The 24,733-nt window shown below is 43.9% G+C and overlaps 1 protein-coding gene across 1 annotated transcript; it reads left to right on the top strand.

Annotated features, from left to right (window-relative positions):
• Positions 1 to 1,903: 1,903 nt before the first annotated feature.
• On the top strand, positions 1,904 to 23,832 carry LOC308076978 (uncharacterized protein; the record flags this gene model as incomplete). Its single annotated transcript, XM_080417502.1, has 22 exons — positions 1,904 to 1,980; positions 2,066 to 2,696; positions 4,745 to 6,008; positions 6,449 to 6,688; positions 7,359 to 7,480; positions 7,721 to 7,819; positions 9,835 to 9,895; positions 10,558 to 10,698; positions 12,961 to 13,217; positions 14,581 to 14,702; positions 14,940 to 15,012; positions 15,523 to 15,729; positions 16,129 to 16,708; positions 17,564 to 18,349; positions 18,929 to 19,003; positions 19,652 to 19,812; positions 20,318 to 20,452; positions 20,729 to 20,786; positions 21,288 to 21,365; positions 21,633 to 21,770; positions 21,860 to 21,910; positions 22,478 to 23,832. 22 exons carry the CDS (start codon positions 1,904 to 1,906, stop codon positions 23,830 to 23,832), a joined length of 6,711 nt encoding a protein of 2,236 aa, XP_080273628.1.
• Between the last annotated feature and the right edge of the window lie 901 nt (positions 23,833 to 24,733).

Raw genomic sequence — 24,733 nt, 5'->3', positions numbered from 1 at the left:
AAGCAGAGATTATTTAAGGTTTTTGTGGTACCGTGACAATGATCTCAGCAAAGAAGTAACAGACTACCGAATGAGAGTCCATGTTTTCGGAAACAGTCCGTCCCCTGCAGTGGCCATTTTCGGCCTTAGAAGGGCTGCAAGAGAAGGAGAGAAACGGTATGGAAGTGACGTGCAAGGCTTCATAGAGCGAAAATTCTATGTGGATGATGCCCTTAAGTCATTTCCGACCGAGGAGGAGGCTGTAGATGTTCTGAAAAGAGCACAGGAAGTGCTGTCTCATTCCAACCTCAGACTTCACAAAATTGCCTCCAACAAAGCCAAAGTCACAGAGTCCTTTCCCGCAGAGGATAGGGCCAAAGACATCAAAGACCTGGATCTCGCCGTGGATGAGGTGCCAGTGCAGCGTAGCCTCGGTGTAAGTTGGGACATTGTGTCAGACACATTTACTTTCCACATACCAGAGGGCCAAAAGCCCTTCACACGCAGAGGCGTTCTTTCAACTGTGAACAGTCTGTTCCACCCTATAGGGTTCCTGGCTCCAGTAACCATCCAAGGAAGACTGTTGCTGAGAGAACTGTCCACCCAAGATTCAGAGTGGGACAGACCCCTACCAGACGACAAGTATGTCAACTGGAAACGGTGGCAGGATTCATTACATGAGCTAAAAAAAGTCCACGTTCGACGTAGCTACTCATCTTTTTCCATCTCAAACTCACAGAGAACAGAGCTCTGCGTCTTCTCGGATGCGTCCGTTAAAGCGATCGCAGCTGTGGCTTATCTGAAGGCTGTTGATGCAGACGGCCACAAAGAAGTGGGCTTCATTCTAGGAAAAGCCAAACTAGCTCCTCCTGAGTTGACTGTACCCCGTCTAGAGCTGTGTGCTGCTGTGTTGGCAGTGGAAATCGCAGAGTTCATTGTGCAAGAAATGGACATGAAATTTGACACAATCTCTTTCTACACAGACAGCAAAGTTGTTTTAGGTTACATACACAATGAGACCCGAAGATTTTATGTGTATGTTGGTAACCGGGTGCAGCGAATCAGACAATCAACCAAACCAGACCAATGGAGATACGTCCCGACAGAACACAACCCAGCTGACCATGGGTCAAGGTCAGTACCTGCAGCTCTTCTAGCTAGCACCACATGGCTCACTGGACCAGCCTTCCTTGGTGATAAGGAAGAATCAGTATTCCAAGACCAAGCCCTCTTCTATCTAGTCGAACCAGAATCTGACAAAGAGGTTCGCCCAAATGTAACCACCTTTGCTACCCAGATCCCAGACAGTCACCTGAGTTCTGAACGCTTCCAGCGTTTCTCAACCTGGAGATCCCTGACAAAGTCAATCTCTCGCCTTCTCCACATCTCCCAAGGCTTTGCCAGTAAGTCAGATAAAGGAAGTTGTGCCGGCTGGCACTTCTGCAAGAAAGGTATCTCTGAATCAGAACTAACAAAAGCAGAGCAGATCATAATCTCAAGTGCACAAAGGGATGTGTATTCAGAAGAGTTCAAGTGCATTGGGGCAGATCGTGACCTTCCCACAAGCAGCCCTCTTAGGAAGCTTCAGCCCATAATAGACAGTGATGGTCTGCTAAGAATAGGAGGCCGCATCATTCAGTCTCAGCTAGGAAGAAATGAGACTAATCCTCTGATCATCCCCAGCCGACACCACATCGCAACCTTGCCTTAAGCATCAGGGAAGACACCTCACTGAGGGAGCCATTCGAACAAATGGTTTGTGGATCGTGGGAGCAAAAAGAGCCATAAGCAGCGTTCTACACATATGTGTCATCTGCCGGAAGTTGCGAGGTAGGATAGAGCACCAACGCATGTCTGACCTACCTTCAGAACGCTTACAAATGGACCCACCATTCTCTTATGTGGGTCTCGATGTTTTTGGACCATGGGAGGTAACCAGTCGTCGCACCAGGGGTGGACAAGCAAACTGCAAGAGATGGGCGGTATTATTCACCTGCATGTGTACACGAGCCATCCACATTGAGTTAATTGAATCAATGAGCTCATCAAGTTTCATAAATGCTCTTAGGAGATTTTTTTCAATCAGAGGTCCAGCTAAGCAGTTGCGATCCGACTGTGGCACCAACTTTGTCGGTGCCAGTAAAGAGCTCGAGTTGCTTCCACCAGGACCTGCTGATTCAACCGTGGAGGACTACCTACTTGATCAAAAGTGCGCATGGGTCTTCAACCCCCCACACTCCTCGCACTTCGGTGGTGCTTGGGAGCGCATGATTGGTGTCACGCGGCGTATCTTGGATGGAATGTTCCTTGAACTTGGAAAATCACAACTTACCCACGAAGTGTTGTGTACATTCATGGCAGAAGTTGCTGCCATTGTGAATGCCAGGCCTTTAGTACCCGTTTCTTCTGACCCAGAGGCTCCACTCATCCTCACCCCTGCCATGCTCTTGACACAAAAGATTGGCGTGCCCCCCAATCCTCCTGTTGAATTTCCAAAGGGAGAAATACTCAAGCATCAGTGGAAGAGAGTACAGACACTGGCAGAGACATTCTGGTTGAGATGGAGGAGAGAGTATCTGAACAATCTTCAGAGTCGTCAGAAATGGCTTACAAAAAGAGCTAACCTTAAAGAAGCAGCAAGAAACGACTGGCCTATGGGCGTTATCGTCAAGACAATCCCCAGCAAAGATGGACTGGTCAGAAAGGTGGAGCTTAAGGTGATTCGGCAAGGCTCAGCAAAATTCTTCACGAGGCCTATTTCAGAGTTAGTCCTCCTCATGTCTCATGATGTTCAACATAAGTCATAAATTGTAGTAGCATCTCTATGGATGCCAGACGGGGAGTGTAGTGGAATGAAAACAGTGACACCTAGTGGTGGTTTGAAATGTTGTTCATAGGAACCTTTGTAGGTAGGAACCTTATTTTTGGGGAAACATAGTTGAAGGACTTTCAGACAAGCTACACAGGAAGTTGAGTTTACTGTGTGATGTTTACATGTGTTTACAATCCAGCTCCATCCTTCATGTTTTGCCCTCAAAAAAGGCATCATCTGTAAGTAATATATATGTTGTGATCAATGTTAACCTTGTAACATGATATTATTTCATATTTGTATATCTGCAATTTAATTGTGCATTGAGTGATTGTTTACTCTGTTCATACTCCTCTAGTTCTAATACATACCTACCTTGATATTTCCCCATTCTAGTAGGTTTATTTTGCTATGCTTGTTTTGTGATGTATAAAATATATACTTACCAAGAGAACCCTGTTGGGGAAATTAGTGTTAAAATGCTTATGCATACTTACAGTACATTGTTGTCTCCGCCAGGCCGAAAGGCATGGCGAGAGAGTATGTTTTGCACCCTGTCCGTCCGTCCGTCCATCTGTCCGCAGCTAATCTCTGGCACCGTTGGCTTGATCGCAGCAAAACTGTGCACACACACTCCCTGGATGCCAATTCAGAACCTCTGCCCCAAAATGTTCACATGGGCCTGTTATAGCGCAACCAGGAGGCTGCTTTTTGCTGAACACGTTTATTTACTATACTCCTACAGATTTGGTCCAAACGTCACGCGAATCGGTACACAGTATGTCTATAGTCATGTGATCAACCCGGATCTGTCCAATTTCTCAGATTCCATCCTCATTGGCTAAGGTTGGCCTCCAAAGTTTGCAGGATTGGTCTGTGTTGAACAAAATGCCTGAAATCATGAACGCAGCTTGCAATTTCCGTGAAATTTCACACACACATTCCCATTAGGCAGAGAAAGAAATGCCACTTAAATTTTTTCAAATTTGCCTCATGATGGCGCTATAACAGGCCGATTTGTGCTTTTACCAATAACTGCACCGATCTGTGTAAAACTTTGTTTGCACACTCTCTAGAGGCCAAGGAAAAACCTTTGCCCTACATTTTTCACATTTGCCTTTTATAGCGCCACCAGGAGGCCGTCTAAAGTAAAATACATTTTTTGATATTAAGCCTTCAGATTTTATCCACATTTCACACAAATCGGTACACATGATCTCTATAGTCATGTGATCAAGACGGATCTCTTTGATTTCTCATATTCCATCCTGATTGGCTAAGATTGACATCTAAACTTTGCAGGAGTGGCCCGTTTTGAACAAAATGCCGCAAATCATGAACCCAGCGTCCGATTGCGGTAAAACTTTGCACACACATTCGCACTTCATTGAGGAACAAATGTCACCCTTTTAACATTGCCCTATTATAGCGCCACCAGGAGGCAGATTTTTGCAACACTTCTCTTTTTTATATTACTCCAACACATTTTGTCCAAACATCATGCAAATTGGTACATATTATCTCTGTAGTCAAGTGATCAAGATGGTTCCGTCGGATTTTTCCTATTCCATCCTGATTGGCGAATTCCGAACATTGCTGGCCCACAACAACCTACCTGACCTGGCGGAGACCTGTGCTCCGAGGAGCACTTTCTAGTTGAATCCTGTGATCACAAAGGCTTTGTATTAGGTCATTCATTGTATTCTAGTAAGAATGACTATTGTTTTGTATCTCTGTTTTGCAGTTTTACACTTTTTCTACATAAAGAATTATCAGAATTGGATTCAACTCGTCTCTGGCTGTTCTTATGTGGATGAGAGTTTATCTGGCTGTATAGCTGAGCTCAAGCATGCTTGGCGATGACAGTACAATGCAGTATTGATACTTTTACCTAAGTAAGAAATGTGAGTACTTTTTCCACCACTGCTTGTAACGTTGTGTGCTCTTTTAAAGGAGACGGTGTTGAGGTCAACCACAAGCCAATCCCAGAACGCTACCGCCAAATCCCCTTTGAAAGCAGACGGCACAAGCAACACAACGGACGTTTCTCTTAACATCAACAAAGACCGTAAAATGAATGTCACATCCAGGTCTGTGGCAGAGTTAACTGAACTGTCCAACAGCTGCCTGACTGAAGATGCAGCCATCTCCGAATCTCAGTTAGAACTCTGGAAAGCTATGGACGATGCCTTCGAAACTGGAGCCGCTTCTGAAGATACAAGGGTTTCGGGTAAAGCTACCGCTACAAGCCGGTCATCCACAAGCCAGTCCCTGAAAGCTACCGCCAATTCCTCTTTGAAAGCAGATCAGACAAGCAACACAACAGATGTTTCTGTTGAAAAGAATAGAGACCTCAATATGATTGTCATGTGCGAGACTCATGCTGAATTAACTGAACTGTCCAAATCTACTGGAGCCAAGTCACACCTGACCCAGGCCACCGCCAGTGCAACTCCACCCATCTCATGTTCTATAGCCAACTCCGAACCCACTGCACACATCTCCAGTGCAACTCCAGCCACGTCTGAATCCACGGGAACCATCCCCAAATGTACTACATCTACGACCACCTCTAAACCAAGCACAACGGCCTGCCATTCCGCTACTTCCATGTCCAAGCCCACTGCAACCTCCTCAAATACAACTCCAGACATCTCCAAATCGTCAAAATCCATCGCAACCATCTCCGAACCCTCTTCATCCACAACCACCTCTAAACCAAGTACAAATCCAGCCACGAGCGCTTCGGGTAAAGGAGCCACCACCTCCCGTGCATCTCCAACCATCTCAAGAATTACAGCCACGTTCAAACCCGCTGCACGCGTCTCTACTGCAACTCCACCCGTGTCCAAATACGCCACAACCCTCTCCAAATGTAATACGTCTACAGGAGCTGCTTCTAAAGCTACCGGGGCCTCAGGTACAGGAGCCACCACCACCTCCAGTGCGACATCTGCCATCTCCAAATCCACCGCGACCATCTCCAAACCTACAGCTACGACCGCCTCCGAAGCAGATGCAATGTCCATGAGATCTCTCTGGGAAAGTCTGGACGCTGCCTTCGTAACTGGAGCCGCTTCTAAGCCTGTGAGCGCTTCAGATGCAGATGACACCACCTCCAGTCTGTGTGTCGCAGGGGCCTGTGATGCTGCAGCTACCCACAACACCTCCAAAACATGCCAAACCACTTGGAAAACTGCAACCAGTGGTGGAAAAGGTACACACTTTTTTTTGCTTAAGTAAAAGTATCAATACTGCAATGTAGAAATACTCCGTTACAAGTAAAAGTCCAGAATTAAAAATATACTTGTGTAAAAGTACAAAAGTATTGGCATCAAAATGTACTTAAAGTACCAAAAGTAAAAGTACTAAGATGTTTGAAAAAAAGCAGATCTACAAGCTCGCGATGCGACGCGTTGTGAGCTTGTAGATCGGCTATTTGTGGTTAATTTATGTTTTATAATACAATGATTCATATCTGCAATGTAACTAGTAACTAAAGTTTTTAAATAATTGTAGTTGAGTAAAAGTACATTATTTTCCTCTGAGATGTAGTGGAGTAGAAGTACAGTAAAAGTACCTCAAAATTGTACTTAGTACGGTAGTAACTTTACTGTTACTTTACACCACTGACTGCAACCAACCTCAATGTTACAGAGACATCTGTGACTGCCACCAAAACCCATACCGCCTCAACTACCTGTCAAACTACAAAAGATGCCTACAAGACGGGCCGTATGCAGACCTGTGTGAGGTCAAATGGTGACGATATGACCCAGATGCTGCTTCTCTTACTGGCCACAGCCGTGTCTCCTGCATCTACCAGCCGGAGCAGCCCTGTGGAAACATCACAATCCACCAGGAGATGCAAATCCAAAACAAATGGACCTGCAGTGGGTCAGTTTATTTCTTTCCTTCTTTCTTTCCATTTGTTTCAAACATCATAATTATAAGATGACAACGGCGTTGATTTTCACAGCAAATTTCGATTCAGTTTTAGTCGTGGTCTTTTGTATCAAAAGTTTTAGTCATATTTTAGTCATCTGAAATGTTTTACTGCTAGTCTAGTTTTAGTCAACTAAATATCATAAGAGTTTAGTCGACTAAAATGTATTTTGGCGGTGCCTTGATGGCGTCGTAATGGCGTAATTTTACACTTGGTTGCATGCTGAAAATAGCCGATCTACAAGCACAGAACGCGTCGCGCTTGTAGATCGGCTATTTTCAGAGCGCAACCAAACATAAAACGGGTTGTCTTTTAGTTCTACTGGATCTCTTCTCCACTATAGTCCCTCACTAACATTTTTGTCTAGTTTTTATTTGTTGACAAAGTTGTCAATATTATTTAGTCTTAGTTTTAGTCATCATAGCTTAGTTTTTATTTCGTTTTTGTTTAGTTTTCGTCAGTGAAAAAAGGTAGTCGACGAAAATGTTTCGTCATAGTTTTAGCCGACGAAATCAACACTGGATGACAATAAAACAGTAAAAGATCTAATTTAAAACAACTTGCCTTGGCGTGCCATTACACTGATCCGAACCCTGTGTGCTCGCTTGTGGACCTTTTCAGGTTTGAACTTCCTGGTTTGCGTCAGGTACAAGAAGAGGATCGCAATCTATTGTCAACTGTGCAAGATTAAGGCGGGAAGCAAGCACCACAGGTTCGGCACCCAACACCGATCAAACTACGTGGTAAGTGAATAAAACGTCTGTATGCTTTTTTTTTCTTAGGCACCCAGTGCCAATGCCTAAGCTTGTAATCCTGGGCGCTACTCTCCCTCTGCCAGCCTGGGGAGAGCCCCAAACTGAGCTCATGCTTCCTTCAACGCATGAGGAGTTAGCAGACCGCTTCTTAACGATATACTGTGTAGAGTTTTAGGAAACAGGTTGGTTTTCTACATGTTAACTCTATGTTCTGAATGATGCATTTAGATGTTCAAGTGCCCAGCGTTGACCACTCTTCCATCGGACACGGAGCTCCTTAAGATTGCCACTGAGTTGGCTCAGAAAGACACGGGCGACAGAACACAGGTAACTCACACCACTTTCTTTTTGTCCCCCAAATGTATTTTCATTAGGCCATGGACCCCCGTTTAGAAATAATTATGTCCCAGGTATACTGACATGAAAAGCTGTTACGTGAGGAATAGATTAATAGTGGTGATATAGTAGGGCTGGTAAATTAATATTCGATATCCGAATATTCCTCGAATATGGGAAAAATATGTATATTCGAATATGAAAATGAATATTTGATTAAAACAAATATTTATATACATATATATTTTATAATAATGATAATAATATTTGAATATCTACACATTTTTAAGACCAATATTCAAATATAATTTCTGAGGAATGTTACCAGCCCTATGATATAGAAACATCACAAATACATTTTGTATTGTGATCATTTCAAGTGAATTGAACTATGTTTAAATTAAACTACTCATCATTTGGCTGGGGACCCCCTGGAACAACCGTAAGGACCACAGGAGGTCCCTGGACTACACTTTGAAAATGACCTACTACACAGGCACACAACATCCCCCCCCCCCCAACACACACAGAGACAAAATGCATATAGTCTATGAGCTTGTCGATCTGCTATTTTTGAATAGCCAAAGTATAACATATGGATAAAGGAGTTAAAATGATTGTGACGCTCTATTAACTCATTTTGCTGGGGGACCCCCCCCCCCCCCTTTAAACCCCTGGGTTGAGAACCAATGGTTTAGTAGGCCTAATAGGCAGAAATAGAGATGCCCTGGGCAGGATTTGTCATAAAGGGTTCCAAGGTAGCTAAGGTTAAGGGAAACGGGGCTGAAAGGCTGTTCTGAAAGCCACATCTCACACACACACACACACACACACACACCCCCCACACACACACACACACACACACACACACACACACACACACACACACACACACACACACACACACACACACACACACACACACACACACACACACACACACAGTTTAACAATTTATTTATGTCCACACACAGGGAAAGCATAGCCTGGTAAACACCCCCTCCCTCCGGAAATCTCATGCATTGCATTGCATTTGGTTTCAGGAAGGAGGGTCTGGGATTGCTCACAGAGTAAAGCTGCCCGAACCGCTGCGCATACGAACCAATCAGCGGCTGCTAGGGGCGGGATCATCCAATCACCTGCCTAGTAGCTTGAAAAAATGAAACTCCGTCTGTCATCGATTCTGCGCCCGGAGTCTCAGATGCAAGTACGCTGTGAAACAAAATGTGTGTCGCAAGCTTCTTCCATTTGACGGAGTGAGGTTAGGGAAAGCATACAGGGACACAAATATTTGAGTTTCAGTAAAGGTTACATTCACAAACTCATGGATATATGTCCTCATGATACAACATGCCGTGTCACTCAGTACACCATAGGCACAAGTAGCGGCGGCTCCGTCCATATATGGCAGCAGAGACAGCACAATACTTTGCCAGCCTTTCTGCCTCGCCTTTGGCACAACCAGTCTGTGGGTAATCTATGTCCTAGGCTGGATCACCAGAGGAAACAAAGTTCTTAGTCTTGCCCTGCTGCTTGGTGTTAAAGCGTCCCTCTGTTGTTCTCATGGGCCTGGAAGTCCACCCGTTGCTATTCTGACAGCGGACGGACAAACCGCTGGAAGGCCAGCCGGGTCTATTGCCTCTCTTCCCGGTAGCTGTTCACGGGAAGGAGGGGCCGTCAGGTAGCGTCGGCTGTTGCTAGAGTACACCTGTGAGAAGTGCCTTCTTGTATGCAAGCTACATAATCCACATAAATTGCAAATGCATCCACTGCAACTACTACATTGACGATGGTAGTTACAACGGGGCAGTTTAACGTCATGCCCAGGACATTGTGTGTGTGTGTGTCAGTGGTGGAAAGTAAATAAGTACATTTACTTAAGTACTGTACTTAAGTACATTTTGTTGTTATTTGTACTTTACTAGAGCGCACGCACGCACGCACGCACGCACGCACGCACGCACGTACGCACTAACTATATGATTGTCCCTTTTCTCTTTGCATAGATGCTGACAATGAATAGTGAAAGAGAGTATGAAGAGCTGACTAAAGCAGAAGTACCAGAAGGTAAAACCCTGTTCATTTTGCATAGAAAGCATGTGAAAGAAACTAAAAATAAAAGGTTTTCTTTTTTTTTTTACATTTTACAACGTAGGCATTTAGCAGTGTGAGATGATCAGAATAAACAGAGTAAGCATGAACACTTGTCCGTAAACAAAAAGGTAAATAGTCACATACTGGAAGTATGCACACCACCGAAAGAAGTGTTCAAAATGTACTCGAGTAAGAGTACAAAAGTATTGGCATCAAAATATACTTAAAGTACCAAAAGTAAAAGTGCTAACATATTTGAAAATAGCCGATCGCAACGCGTCGTGATGCGACGCGTTCTGAGCTGCTTGTAGATCTGCTATTTTCAAATAGCCTAGGTATAAAATAGGAAATATTCATTCAATTCATTCGCAGTTTCAGGAATTGACTGCCGGTAGTTTTAGTTTTTCATGGGTTATGATTTTAAAACCTTGTTTATAGAAGCTGAAAAGATGGGATGAAAGAATGGGTGACATCAGATTTTTACTTGCGATTCTATTTTGGTTTAGTTAGTTCTGCTAGTTTTATTTAGCTTTAGGTTTTTGGAGAAAAAAACCCCCATAATAACCTGGGTCCACGACAGTGTTTAGTGCGGAGCTTTGGTTTTTGATTTGTACATTGTGGTCTTTCTCCTTTAGCCCTGACAAAAATAAAAGCCATCCTGAGACGGCATAGAGGGTCACTGGATTCACCATCTGCAACTAATCCTCAACCAGAGAGTCTGACACACCAGGACGCGTCAACAATCCTCACTGTTTCACCTTCACACCACCCTGATGGTAAAAATGCACCAACCCCACCCTATACAGTAGTTTAAAAAAAAAACATTGGCTGAATTCAGCCTTGCACAGACCTATAGACAACAACTTTATATGTCGGGCAAACAGCTAGCAGACCTCTCAGGGGGCCTGCAGGGCCTAACAGAGGTGTGAGCACATAGACATATAAAGGGAGACGCCTCCTCCTCCGACTCTGTGGCGCCTGAGAATTTCACGGAGCCGCGCCGCGCCCGCCTGCCTCACCGCACCTCAACTTCTCCGCGCGTCCCAAATAATTGCCCGCCTCTCATTGAGAATGAATTACATAGGCGTGTTGGCCGCTTGCCGTGTGAAAGGACCTTTAGGCCCAACATTTTTGGGCCAACTTTTTGCCAACAACTATACCAAGAATGGAAAAGGATCAATAAGGAACCCATATTTAATATTTAAATATGGGTACAAAATTGACCCTAAATCTGAGTTATTGGTGTCGTTGTTTGCTTTTGTTATTGATAAATTGGTCTTAAATCAAAACATCTGAGTGATATCAAAAAAGTCTTAAAATCTGAGTTTTAAATCTGACTTGCTTAAACCTGCAGATACCCTGTAACCACACAGTTCAATCCTGATTAGGAATGGAGTTGAATGGTGGTGGTTCATGCCATTTTCAAATTCAACAGGATCGTCATTCATGTATACATGTGCTTGCCATAATATTTGAGCATGATATTAATTGACGCATGGTGTCACTCGCCCGCTTATTGCTGAAGATTAAGACTTAGTAGCAGCTGACATAAGGTTCACCTGCCTCAGTCTTTCACCCGTGCCTGCAGACGACTCAAAACTGCATGTGGGAGCTCCTCAGACTGAACGGTCAATGCATTTAGTCAGGGAGCAGAGAGGGGACAGCGACGTTCTCCCTTGTCCTCTCACCTTTTAATCTCTTGTGTCAAATCATCCTGACGAGGCAGAGCTTACCAGAGCAGAGATGTCTTCGGCCTTTTTGTATGACTTTATACTCGTCCAAAGAAACAAGTATATGCAAACTAAGCAGTCTTACATGATGCATGACACATGTAGACTTGCTTCTTGTGTGACAAGTTGATGCCTTTATTTGAAAAACATCACAATTAATAAGAAGTTGGTTGTCACCACCAGTGCCTTTTTACACTCTCCCCTGGTTCAAAAGATACCATTTTATTTTTAGATTTTTTTATTTGTATCCCTCGATTTTGTAACCCTTTTTTTCACCGGGTGCCAATTTTCTAAGTGATCCTGGGACTAGGTCTGCTAGATACTGGGACTAGCAGACTAGGTCAGAACTATTGCCCGACCAATTTATATCGGTCTGGCAGCCTATATTGGTCATTATTTGACTTTTTCGAATTATGCAGACGATTTTTTACCACTTTCAACCTATTTTGGGCATGTCATTCTTGGTGAAAATGTTAAAAAGATTTTTTGTTTAGTTTTATTTTGACTTATGTATTTAAATCAAATAAATTCTAGTTAAATGTTATCAAATAGAAACTTAAATAAAATCTAAGTATTTCAAATTGATTAGAAAAAGTTGGGGATCAGCATTGGTCGGGCTCTAGTCAGAACATTGTGTTTACCCATTAACTCTTTCACTGCCACACTTATTTCAGACTGTGTCGTCCCAGTGCCAGGAAAAAGGTTCATTTTTCCTCAGTTTGTTTTTTAACATTGAAGTGAATGTAGCAGCAATTTTTTGGATAGCGTTATCTCCTAGTTCCTTTGAGATAACCCAAAAAAAATAAAGACCAAAAAACGTCTTTCCGTCATTGGCCATGATAGCCATAGAGCCATCGGACGGGAATTCCCGTTTTTGGCAGTTAAAGAGTTAAGACCTGGAACGCATCTGTGTCACACTTTGGCTATTCAAAAATAGCAGATCTACAAGCTCGTAGCGCGGCACTCGGTGCCGCGCTATGAGCTTGTATATCTGCTATTTTTGAATAGGATGTATTTATCTGCAAAAATCGGGAAAATGTGCAAATCTTTGAATATATATATTCTTTTAAAGCAAACATTGACTCAGATCTTTGCTTCTGGCGGTCCCTGGAACAAAACATTCTGAGATGGGGGTCCGCGGCCAAATTCATATCATTTTGGGGGTCCTTGACATGAAAAAGTTTGAAAACCACTGATATAGAAACATACGTTTTTTTTTCAGAAAACCGTTAGGATTTAGAAGACACTTTTGCAGAATCGGAAACCTCAGGCCTCAATGGGTTAATGTCTCACTCTTTGTCATCTCAGGGAAGCAAGTCCATATCCGAAAGCCGGCGCCGTCGGGCGATGTGTGCCCGGAACGCAAGCGCTCCACACCCGTCGATCCAGCCGACGCCATCCGCGAGTGCCTTTCCAACGACCCTGTGGCCCAGCGGCCGTACCGGGACCGCATTATCCACCTGCTGGCGCTGAGGTCCTACAAGAAACTGGAGGTGGTGGCCCGGCTGCAGCGGGACGGGGTCAGCCAGAAGGACCGCAGCTCTCTGATGAGCACCCTGCAACAGGTAGTTTGTTGTTGTATCTAGGCCTGTCACAATTATCCCATATTGAGACCTGAAGCCCATTCTACAAAATTTGTCACCATGCTAAACTAATGGCCTAAGTCATTTTTTGAGGAAAATGATATTTTTGCCTATAGCTCTTCATGACACTGGCCACCTCTGGTAAAATCGCCTATCTCCTAATTGAAAAGGATCATGCTGTTCCCTCCCCTTTTAGTATAATAACTCCCTAGTGTGACTTAGGCCAAAATAGGCCATTTTTTTGGCCTAAGTCACATGGTTTTGTGACTTAGGCCAACTTAAAAACGGTCTGGGGGGCTCACAAAAGCCTGAGTAGACGATAAAATGACCCAACGTTTTTTTTAAAGTGAAATATCCCTTTAATTCATATTTAGCAAACCCCTGTGGCAAGAACACGCTAAACTAATATAGGATATACTGTATGAATATATTTATACAGTATATACAGCAGTGATATTGTCACCAGTAGTTATGTGCTGAAGGTGCCATGTGTGCATAACCCCCGCCGCCTGGCCTTCTGCAGGCATTAGAGCATAGAATGCAAATCACTCTGAGTAAACCCAGTTCATGGCAATACGAAGGCTTCTATTGCAGTGGTTCTCAAACATTTTTGGCTCAGGTCACCCCATGTAAATAACTTTTTCATCCACGGCACCCCTGAATTACATTGATACCTCATATAGCACCTTATGTCATATTAACGATACGTAAATATGTCAGTATTTCCCCCTAAGATACAGTATGTCACAGGGAAAACTTTAGAGAATATCAGTTTCCATTAGGACAGATTGAAAATAATTGTTACACTTGGCATTTAACCACTTAAACCCCAGCATCCCTATTCTGGGGGGAACATTCACCAGAAAAATAGCCGATCTACAAGCTCACATGCTATTTTTGGTGAAGAGACTTGGTGTACTGTAGACTGAAAAAGAACGCACCAAGTACAGTGCAAGGGACATTGATACATTCCAAATATTACCTGCGGCACCCCTGGACTTGTGTCAAGGGCACCCTTGGGTGCCACGGCACCCACTTTGAGATACCCTGTTCTATTGAATGCGTGTGCACAGCAAGCCACTTAGCCTTAAAACATACATTTACGTACGCAGATGTATGCCGTGCACTGGTTTAGCAAGCACAAGAAATGGGAAGTTTCAGTACATTCTGTGAACACGTGATCCAGAGATTACAATATCTGGCAAGCTTTTCTCAGGTTGCGCGTCAGCACTGCAGGCCACAGTTCGGGATAGCTCTCCAACACGCCATTAAATGTACACATGGAATTGAGTGCCTTTAGCATTTTACGTCTACTGAAGTGTGTCTGTGTGTGCCCACTAAACAGATAGCGAGTATGAACAAAGACGACTCGTACACATTGAAGGATTTCGTCTACGGTGAGGTCCAGAGAGACTGGCCTGGGTACAATGAAGACGACAAGGTCCAAGTGGACAGGATCTTGGCTCGGTACAGAAACATCTGTCTTGATTTCAAGTCTATGATTGATTGAACTAGTTAGGCAAACATTTACTCCTTTTGGTGCTTCCTGTGAGTGATCAGACAACTTTGATGCTGTGCTTTCAGAGTCCCTTTTTCTAATTCGGTTAATGTATTATTGCAGGCAGGACCTAATATTAAAAAAAAGTGGTCCATACAGTAACTTGTCCCCTCTATACCTCCGACCCTCTTCCTGTATTGTAACAGCAAATTGGGTCTTCCTACTGAGCCGCTTTCGTCCAGCAGTTCTCCTAAAGACGGTGTCCCCGCTTCCCCACAGGTAAGAGCACGCACCTTCACGTGCATAGACACAAAACACAGTGAGTTGGACAACTGCACCGAATGGTAATGTTCAGGGGTGCACATAACGTTTTTGGTCTAGTTCTCAGGGGAGCACCTGGATATGTTACTTGGTGCGCACCAAATAAATAAATAAATACATTTTGCCGCGACACGTTTCGCAGCATGGATAAAAGAGGGATACAAGGTGATACATGGGATACTGTGTGTCAGGATTCAAGGCCACACTCGCACAATCACGTGCAGCATGTGTCCCCTCCCCCTCCGCCTAGTGGCTGTGTATGGGGCGCGTATGGGGCCGACGCGTGCTTTAGCGTGATGAGTGTGGCTTCAGGAAGTAAACTCCTGTCCCAGCGGTCCCAGCTGTTGGTACGCGAGAGCGCTTCCCTTCGTCTGATGTGCCGCGCAGCATGCATTTTGACGACGCATGCGCACCTGCGCACCAGTTATGTGCCCACCGGGGTAATGTTCTATGTTTTCACTCTTGCAGAAGTGCGAACCACCCGAGCACAACTTCACCGACCCTCTGGCACCAATGAAGCCCCGCCTGTCCCACATCAACTGTGACCCAGCCGCGCCGTCCTCCTCATCCGACCGCCGTGACGACGAGGGCAGTCCCGCCGCCGAGCGCCCATTCCTACCCTCCGGTGTCACCTCAGGCCCGCCGCCCCACCTCCCCGTGCCCTCCCACCACCCGGTAGGCCTGTCACAATTATTACATAATCGTCTAATCGCAATTATTTTATATAATTGCAATTATTTTAGCATAATCGTCATAATCGTCATAATCAATACCATGTTAAAAAAAAATCATATTTTAAAAAAACGTCAAAAATAGTGGAAATAGCAGATCTATACGTTCAAAACGCGCGCGTTTTGTATTAATGTTTATTTTTAAGTATAAAGTAATTAAATATGTGTTATTTGTCATATCTGCCCTGTGCAACCTTTGTTTACGAAAGCTAAAAGCCAAACAGGAATGTAATTTGTATTCATAATGTTCCATTAATTTTCAACGACAGAAACACAATTAAATCGTTAATCGCAATTATTTGAGTGATAATTAATCGTCAACTTAAATTTGTATTTGTGACAGCCCTACCACCCGGCCCCATCCTCCCACCACCACCACCACCACCACCACCACCACCAGCAGCAGCCCAGTCCCCGCTCCAACTCCAACTCCCCCAGCGCCCCGGAGGGCCGCGGCACCCAGGACCTGCCATTGGACCAGAGCTCCACCTGCAGGGACCCTTCCCCCACCCGGAGCCCGCTGCAGGAGCGCTACCGCCCCCCTGCCGCCGCCACCACCACCACCACCGCCGCCCCCCCAGCCCCCGGCACGCCCAGCTCCCTCAGCCCGGCCCCCCGCCGCACCTCTCCCACTGTCACCTCCACCGCCATCAGCAGCCCCCCCTTGTCCGCCGACACCAGCAAAAAGTCCAAGAAGAAACCCAAGAAGCACAAAGAGAAGGACAGGGAGAAGAGCAGGAAAGAGAAACACAAACACAAGGAGAAGAAGGGTGCAGCCTGCAGCCCTGCTCCCAGGGTGGCCGACCAGGAGAAGCCCTCTGAGGGCGGCCAAACGGGGAAGGCCGAGAGGCCCCGGAAGAAGCGCCGCGCTCAGCAAGGGGAGCGCCGGGAGCCCATCACCAAGAATCCCCACGGAGACCAAGGTGGGGTTTTGCATCATCTAAGTACATGTGCTCAAGTACTGTACTTAAAGTACAATTTTGAGGTATTTGTACTTTACTTGAGTATTTCCCTTAAGCCGATTTTAATACAGAATGTTCACTCTGTTCTTACATGTAATGAGAAGGATTTGAAACTGGACTAATATGTAACCAGGTTGTAGTTATTGTGAAAAGTGTCAACGTTTACAATACCCTGTTATACACTGCTGGGGGAGGAACGTAATAGTGCACATTTCTTGCACTTCAGTTGATCTCATTGCATTACTGTATAATCTCTAGATCAGGGATTCCCAGACTGTGGTGTGCGCACCCGCTGTGGTGCGTGAGCGCCCTCTAGGGGGCGCGTGACATGAAAAGACTAATTAATGGTGGTGCTATGGTACTATTTTTAATATATGAACATATATGGCAAGTATATGCAGAATATATGCTGCACATATGCCATATTCCATATTACATATATGTGGAATATATGTGGGCACATATAAGCTATATATGAGACATATATTTCCTATATATCCACATACAGTATATGGATATATACTGTATGTACATATATGTAGAGACATATATGCTGGCAGTTCATATATTTCCTTTCTGTGTGGGGGGGGGGGGTAACGGGGGGCACGGACAAAAAAGTTTGGGAACCGTTGCTCTAGATAATATAAGTAGAAAAAACACATAGATAGGTTTTTAGAATAGGCCAATGGATGCAAAGCTAATAAGGAAGATATGTCCGTTGTCAGCCTTTATCCTGTTCTGTTTCTCATCTCGTTTATTTGCACTCATCCACCAACTATCACTTCCATCCCTTCCCTCCATCCATCCATACTGTAGGTAATAATGGATCGAATCACATCGCAGACCCTTTGGCCACTGGCTCACAATCCTCACCGAAGCACACCTTACCCACTGACACCCAGCCAGAAGGTCCACGGAGCTGTGACATTCAGCTAGAGGGTTCTGAGGACTCCAGGACGCAGCTAGTGGCTCTTCAGGACTCTATCAAGCAGCAAGAAGGTCCACAGAGCTGTGACGTTCAGCTAGAGGGTTCTGAGGACTCCAGGACGCAGCTAGTGGCTCTTCAGGACTCTATCAAGCAACCAGAAGGTCCACAGAGCTGTGACGTTCAGCTAGAGGGTTCTGAGGACTCCAGGACGCAGCTAGTGGCTCTTCAGGACTCTATCAAGCAGCAAGAAGGTCCACAGAGCTGTGACGTTCAGCTAGAGGGTTCTGAGGACTCCAGGACGCAGCTAGTGGCTCTTCAGGACTCTATCAAGCAGCAAGAAGGTCCACAGAGCTGTGACGTTCAGCTAGAGGGTTCTGAGGACTCCAGGACGCAGCTAGTGGCTCCTCAGGACTCTATCAAGCAGCAAGAAGGTCTTCAGAGTTCCAGGGAAAGGCAGGAGGCTCCTCAGTCCTCTGGTGAAATCAGTCAGAAAGCACCTAAAGACCCCGCTGTACAACCACATGACCCGGACGAACCGAGGGAGAGAAGAAGCATCAAACTAGAGGAAACTCAGAATCCACTGGAGCGTCCAGATAGTCGGCCGTTCCTGGACCCAGACGGTGGACACCAGCAGCCTGTTGTTGTGCAACCGGTGCGTCAGTGCAGTTCAGCAGGTATGTGTGGATTGAGTCCAATGGTGGAAACAAGTACTCGCATGTTTTATTTAAGTAAAAGTATCAATCCTGCAATGTGGAAATACTCTTGTTACAAGTAAAAGGCCTGTGTTGAAAATGTTAATTGAGTAAAAGTACAAAAGTATTGGCATCAAAATATACTGTACCAAAAGTAAAAGTGCTAACATGTTTGAAAATAGCAGATCTACAAGCTCACAACGCGTCGCGACGCGTTGTGAGCTTGTAGATCTGCTATTTTCAAATAGCCTGTGTATAAAATAGGGCTAAAGTGGTTAATGTATGTTTCATAATATCATAATTTATATCTGAAAAGTAACTAGTAACTAAAAGTTGTCAAATAATTGTAGTGGAGTAAAAGTACTATATTTTCCTCTGAGATGTAGTGGAGAATTGGAAATACTCAAGTAAAGTAAAAATACGTCTAAATTGTACTTAAAGTACAGTACCTGAGTAAATGTACTTAGTTACTTTACACCACTGGGATTGAGTTACCTCATTTTATATTTAATTTCATGTTTCACTTTCTGCGTACGTTTGCATATCTATCGTCACTCACAGGGGCGTCGATCACCAGCCGTGTGTCCTGTTACCTCAAAGTGAAGCTGTCAGAAACCCAGAGAAATGGAGTCGTAGGTGAGTGTTTGTTTGTCCTTATATGCACAAATGAAAATCCTTTGTGGTGTTGAGAATGATTTACAAGGATAAAGTACTTTTTCTCCCCTCCTGTAAAATGTAAACTAAACCAGTTGTCAGTAACAGTGGTGGAAAAGGTACTCAAATGTTTTACTAAAAGTATCAATACTGCAATGTAGAAATAGTAATAGTGAATAGTAAATGTAAGTACAAGTCTGGTATTCAGAATGTACTTGAGTAAAAGTACAAAGGTATTGGCATCAAAATATACTTAAAGTACCAAAAGTAAAAGTACTCATCACGCAGAAGGTCCCATTTCACGTTTTCAAACTGTATAAAAGATCTACAAGCTCACAATGCGTCGCGATGAGCTTGTAGATCGGCTATTTTCAAATGGCCGAAAAGTATATAGGGCTGAAGTGGTTAATGTATGTTCTGTAATACTAATCAAAATCTACAAAGTGAAGTTATTCAAGGTAATGAAAGGTGGAGTTGATTAAGAAATTTTGAAACTTACTTACCTATGATCCTGATGATAACTGACTACACTGTCTCTATACATTTGATGTATTACCATGGTCCGTGTGTTTACCTGTAAATCGCTCTGGATTAAGTGTGTGTGTGTGTGTGTGTGCGTGTTTTCACCAGGACTCGACCGTTTGGTGGAGTGCAGAGGGGAGGAGACTTCCACATACACTCGCACTGAGAGACTCTTCCCATTCTACCTGTGTCGTAGCTGCCACCAGACTCTCCAATTGAAGCACGTGTGTCGACATATCATCAGCACCGATCACCAGCGCAAGTACATGGTCAGTGGCCTCTCCGGTACTTCTCACAATTACCTGTAGGACCATTTTTACTAAAGAATTCTTGTAATTGTAATATGTTCTAACATATGAGTGGATTTCTTCAACTTAAGGGATGTCACAAACGGATCATTTTGCAATATAAGGAACTAACATAAGGGCGGAAAGTTCTTCATAGGACAGAAAAACGTTCAGAGAATGTCAGACAGACTCATAGCACTTTCTAAAGGATTCCTAATCCTAACACAACAGCATAACATACTGTTAATAGTTACGGTACCTACACGAACATGTGCAGAATTAGAGTGAAAACACACTAAGCAGTGGTGGTAAATTGTTTTTTGTCATTAAAATGTGTTCACCATTGTGTTTGGCATAATCATACATCATATATTTGACATATAATCAAACAACACTCCAGTGTTATTTCACTCTCATTTCTCTCAAAGGTTTTTTTTTTGTTTTTCTTGAGCTACGGTTTGAAATGTCTTCTGTATGTTTGTGTTAGTGGGAGAAGTGCCACAGTTTAATGGCTAAAATCAGGAACCGGGAGGACTGGAGTGAGACACAGAAGACGGAAGGCTTTGAGGTCGCCATCAACCAAGTCGCCGAACGGGAACAGTTTTTCCAAATGGATGCTGAGGTATACCATGAAGTTGATGAAACAGTAGTGGAACTATTACAGGTTCAAAGGGCAAATATACTATGCATCACAAACTACAATGTTGTGTAGTTTGTGATGCACCTTAATTCTCTCATCTTGTAGTGGGAACATGTTTGAGATTGGAGAGAAGAAAATATGTGACATTTTCCTTGCAGACAGACTTTTATTGTATTTTACAACTCACAGTCGAGTCTGGCCTCAACTATAATGTTTGTATTTATGTTTTTATCTATTGTAATGTTTTCTCTTGTCAAGGTTATACTGCTTGACAAGGACTCATATCACCGTGTCCAAGCGGCTCCATTCAGTGAAGGTACAGTAGTTCTTCATCTTTTTTTTTTTTTTTTACTTCAGTTTGAATAACTTGTATAGCACTCATAGACTCCAGTATATACTTTATTGTAAATAGGTAAAATAGCTTATCTACAAGCTCACCACTTTTCTTTTCTTTCTTTCTGTCTTTCTTTCTTTTGTGTTTGAAACTGTGTCCAAAATAGGGATGCCAGGGTTAATGTGGTTAAAGGTCTAGATGGATGTCTCTACATATCATTGTCTATGTACCTGTATGGTCCTTTAACCACTGAAATCCTCTAGACTTAGTAAATTGCTCCTGAGTTGGCTCTGTACTTGGTCTGCTCTTGTTTCCTTCTACACCAAATCTTGAGTCTTCTCCAAAAATAGCCAAACTACAAGCTCAGAGCACGTCGTGTTGCAACACTTGAGCTTGTAGATCGCTATAAGGCTATATCTGTCAAATGTTCCCCCAAGAATAAATGTGCTGTTGTAACTGTAGTGGATTGATTGTTGTCTGCAGGCATCCACATACTGGAGGACATCTTGAGACGACAGAATCTGACCTCCTCCTGTCCACCTGCCGACCAACCACCACCAGGTGAGAACCTCTCCCATCTAACAGACAAGCTTTATGTTCCACTAAAACAATGTTAGAATGAGATGAACATGTCGTCGTTCTGCCTTCTGTTGAACAGACCAGCAGAGTTCACAAGATCCTCCTAAAAACTGTACTTGAGTAAAAGTATGGGCGTAACGCTGTCCATTTTCTTTTACAGTCTCTGCATCACACATAAAATACAGATTATGTCCCAGCAAGTGACCAATGTTGACGTTCATAATCTTATTATCGTTGTTTTCTATTCAGAAGCGACTGACATCAAAGATGAAAGAAGTTTGAAAAAGAGTCTGATTGAGACAACTCCGATCAATTTGGCCATAGTGAAGACCGAGCCGAACCCAGAGCCTCTCACAACTATGAACGCTCACGACTCAAACATAAAAGGTGTGTGAGGTCACCATTACTCCCACAACACATAGAATGTTGAATATAAAACCATGTCTAATTGGTCTAATTGTCTCTGTTGTTTCCAGTCACCATTAAACAAGAAGACTACACCCGTAGCTGTTTCTCTGGACATACTGGTAAATACTGACACTCACTGGAACACAACTTGTTTTGTTGTCCTGAAAACGCTGGTGTTTTGACCAAATGTACCGAACGGGTAAGGCACTGGCAAAGATGGGGTTCTCAGTCTATTTATACATCCTGCACTCTTTTTAAGGATATGCACAGTGTTAATTTAACTCCAAGATAATCAGAAATAACTCTGAAGAAACACAGTGAATAGATCCTCTCTCTCTCACTCACTCACTCATTCTCACACACACACACACACACACACACACACACACACACACACACACACACACACACACACACACACACACACACACACACACACACACACACACACGCACACAAGCACTTGGATGGATCCCACTGGTGGTGTAGTCAGTGAAAAGCCAACACTTGCATATCAAGTCATACACTGAGGCTGATGAGAACATAATTGAGAACTGATTTCTCCAGTTGTAGCTTTATGGAAGTCATGTTTGACAAGACGTGCTTGTGTATTGAATTTGTCTCCGGGTGCGTGCACACAGTCTGGTCCTAACGTACAGTATTTGTCTCTTTTTTTGCTCTCCAAGAAATGAGGAAAACTGTGAAACATGGTTTGGAATCGGATTCCGTGTCATTGAATGGAGATGGAGCGAGAGTGAAACGGAGAAGAATTTCAAAGTCTCCCGATGGCGGTGGCCATGACAGCCCTTCAGGTCCTTATTTGAACGTCTCATCACCTGCCATTCAGTGTCCCTCTCCCCAACACCAAGAGGCCAGAGTGAACGTAGAAACCAGCGAGTGTCCTTCTCCCCAAAACCAAATGGCCGGAGTGCTTGTAGAAACCACATCAATACCTACAACTCTGATTTCTCAACTGATTTCGCACTGTGAGCCTTCACAAATGCATCCTGAGCGCAAATTAGAGCTGCTCCTGAACTCACTTAAAACATTAGCTTCCTCTAACTTTAACATTGAATGCTCTCCAACAAAGCCAGCCTCAGCTGCATCTACTGAGCCGTCAACCACACCTTGGTGCATAGATTCTTCACTGGCTAAACGTGAGCCACAGCCCGTCCTTCAGTCCACCCCGTCCGGCGCTAAACGAGCCTCTCCACCGCTGATGTTGACCTCTGTGACCGGGGGACAGGGAAAGTCCGCCCAAATCTCTGTAGGTCGTGTAAAGCCCAGGATACAATTGGACTCAAGGTGTCGAATTCCGATCACCAAGCCTGCGGACGACGACACCATGAACTACGAGAACGAGAACCGCCAGTTCGTGCCAGAAAGCGTGGCCGCCAAAGTCGTCGGTGACGACCAGTCTCCAGAAAGCCACTACACCACAGTCATTCAAACGAGCACCGCTCAAGTGCTGCAGGCTAGTGACACCACAGTCTCTCCTCTTCAGCCAGCTGGCCAGCAATTTAACGATAGTGATTGCAGAATGAACCAGCCCACCATGGCAACGGTAAGCCCCTGTTACTCCCTGCCAGCTGCAGGCTATGGCACACCAGTTGATCCTTACGGTCAAGTCACCCAGAGCCCTTATTTCACACATGGATATCTACCCGGAATTGGGACCCAGAACAATTATTTCATGCATGGATATCCCTCTGGGACTTGGACCCAGAACAATTATATGACAACCGGATATCCGCCCTCAACTGGCACCCAGAACTCTAATGTCGCACATGGATATCCGTTTGGAACTGGGACCCAAAGCAATACTTTCACACATGGATACTGGACACATGGAACTGGGCCCGCTGGTTTTAACCAAGCTCCAGAGCAGCACCCTGTGTTCTCACAGTATGTAAAAAACCACAGCGTTCCCCCTCCCCCTCAGCAGGGGGCAGGGCAGGCTGTGATGTTTGGAGGCACCTGTACCACCAATCCACCTGCAGAAGCCTGGGCTGACGTGCAAAGACAACAGCAGCCGCAATAATGTTCCGGGAAACGGTGTCTCTTTTAAAGGGACAATTCACCCAAAATTTTACCTTTTTTCTATCGATTACACTTAATGTGTTTTAATTTGTGGTTATGGCCATATCACTGAAATGTTGCTCTGAAATTATTGTTTATGCCTGAGAGGATCATGTATTTATAAAGTGTACTAATGTTCCAATTTATACAAGAATTTAATTGTTTTATTGTGATTTAGTTTTGTTTTAAATAGGGAAATACTTTGCTACTGAGCCATAAAGTATTGTCACTTTTAACAAATTTGTAATCGAATGGATATTTGAGTTTAATGTGAATCGATATGTCATTATGTTGGTATTTGTTTTTATACCTTTTTTTCTAAATAAAATTGGACATATAGAGACCGCTCAGTGTCATTTTGAATACAAGAACGCTCGCTCGCCCCAAAACACGCTCGCCCCTGGGCCTCATCTGTTGTGAGACGTGTTGTGAGCTTGTAGATCTAGCTATTTATTTTGTTTTAATACTTTTTTTTAATCCCACGATTTTGCAACCCTTTTTCAAAAAGAAAACCCTGGCCATATGGCTGGATTTGGACGATAATGATTTTATACAAACTTCAGACATTGACAATTCAGAACAGAATTTGTTTTTACTGCAGACAATTACAGTATACGACTTAGGCACATAACAGATATTTAACCCATTAAGACCGGGAACGCATCTGTGTAATTTTAGATTTCTTTGGCTATTCAAAAAATAGCAGATATACAAGCTCATAGCGCGGCGCCGAGTGCTATGAGCTTGTAGATCTGCTATTTTTGAAAAAAACATGAAATTGTGTGTATATATTTATATATTTTTTGAGCGAACATTTGTAACTTAAATCTTTGCTTCTGGGGGGTCCCTGGAACAACATATTT

The sequence above is a fragment of the Gymnoscopelus braueri genome (assembly GCF_963280865.1).
Source record: "Gymnoscopelus braueri genome assembly, chromosome: 21".
NCBI lineage: Eukaryota > Metazoa > Chordata > Actinopteri > Myctophiformes > Myctophidae > Gymnoscopelus > Gymnoscopelus braueri.
The sequence above is the reverse complement of the archived record's forward strand: the minus strand, read 5'-3'. Positions and strand labels throughout refer to the sequence as shown.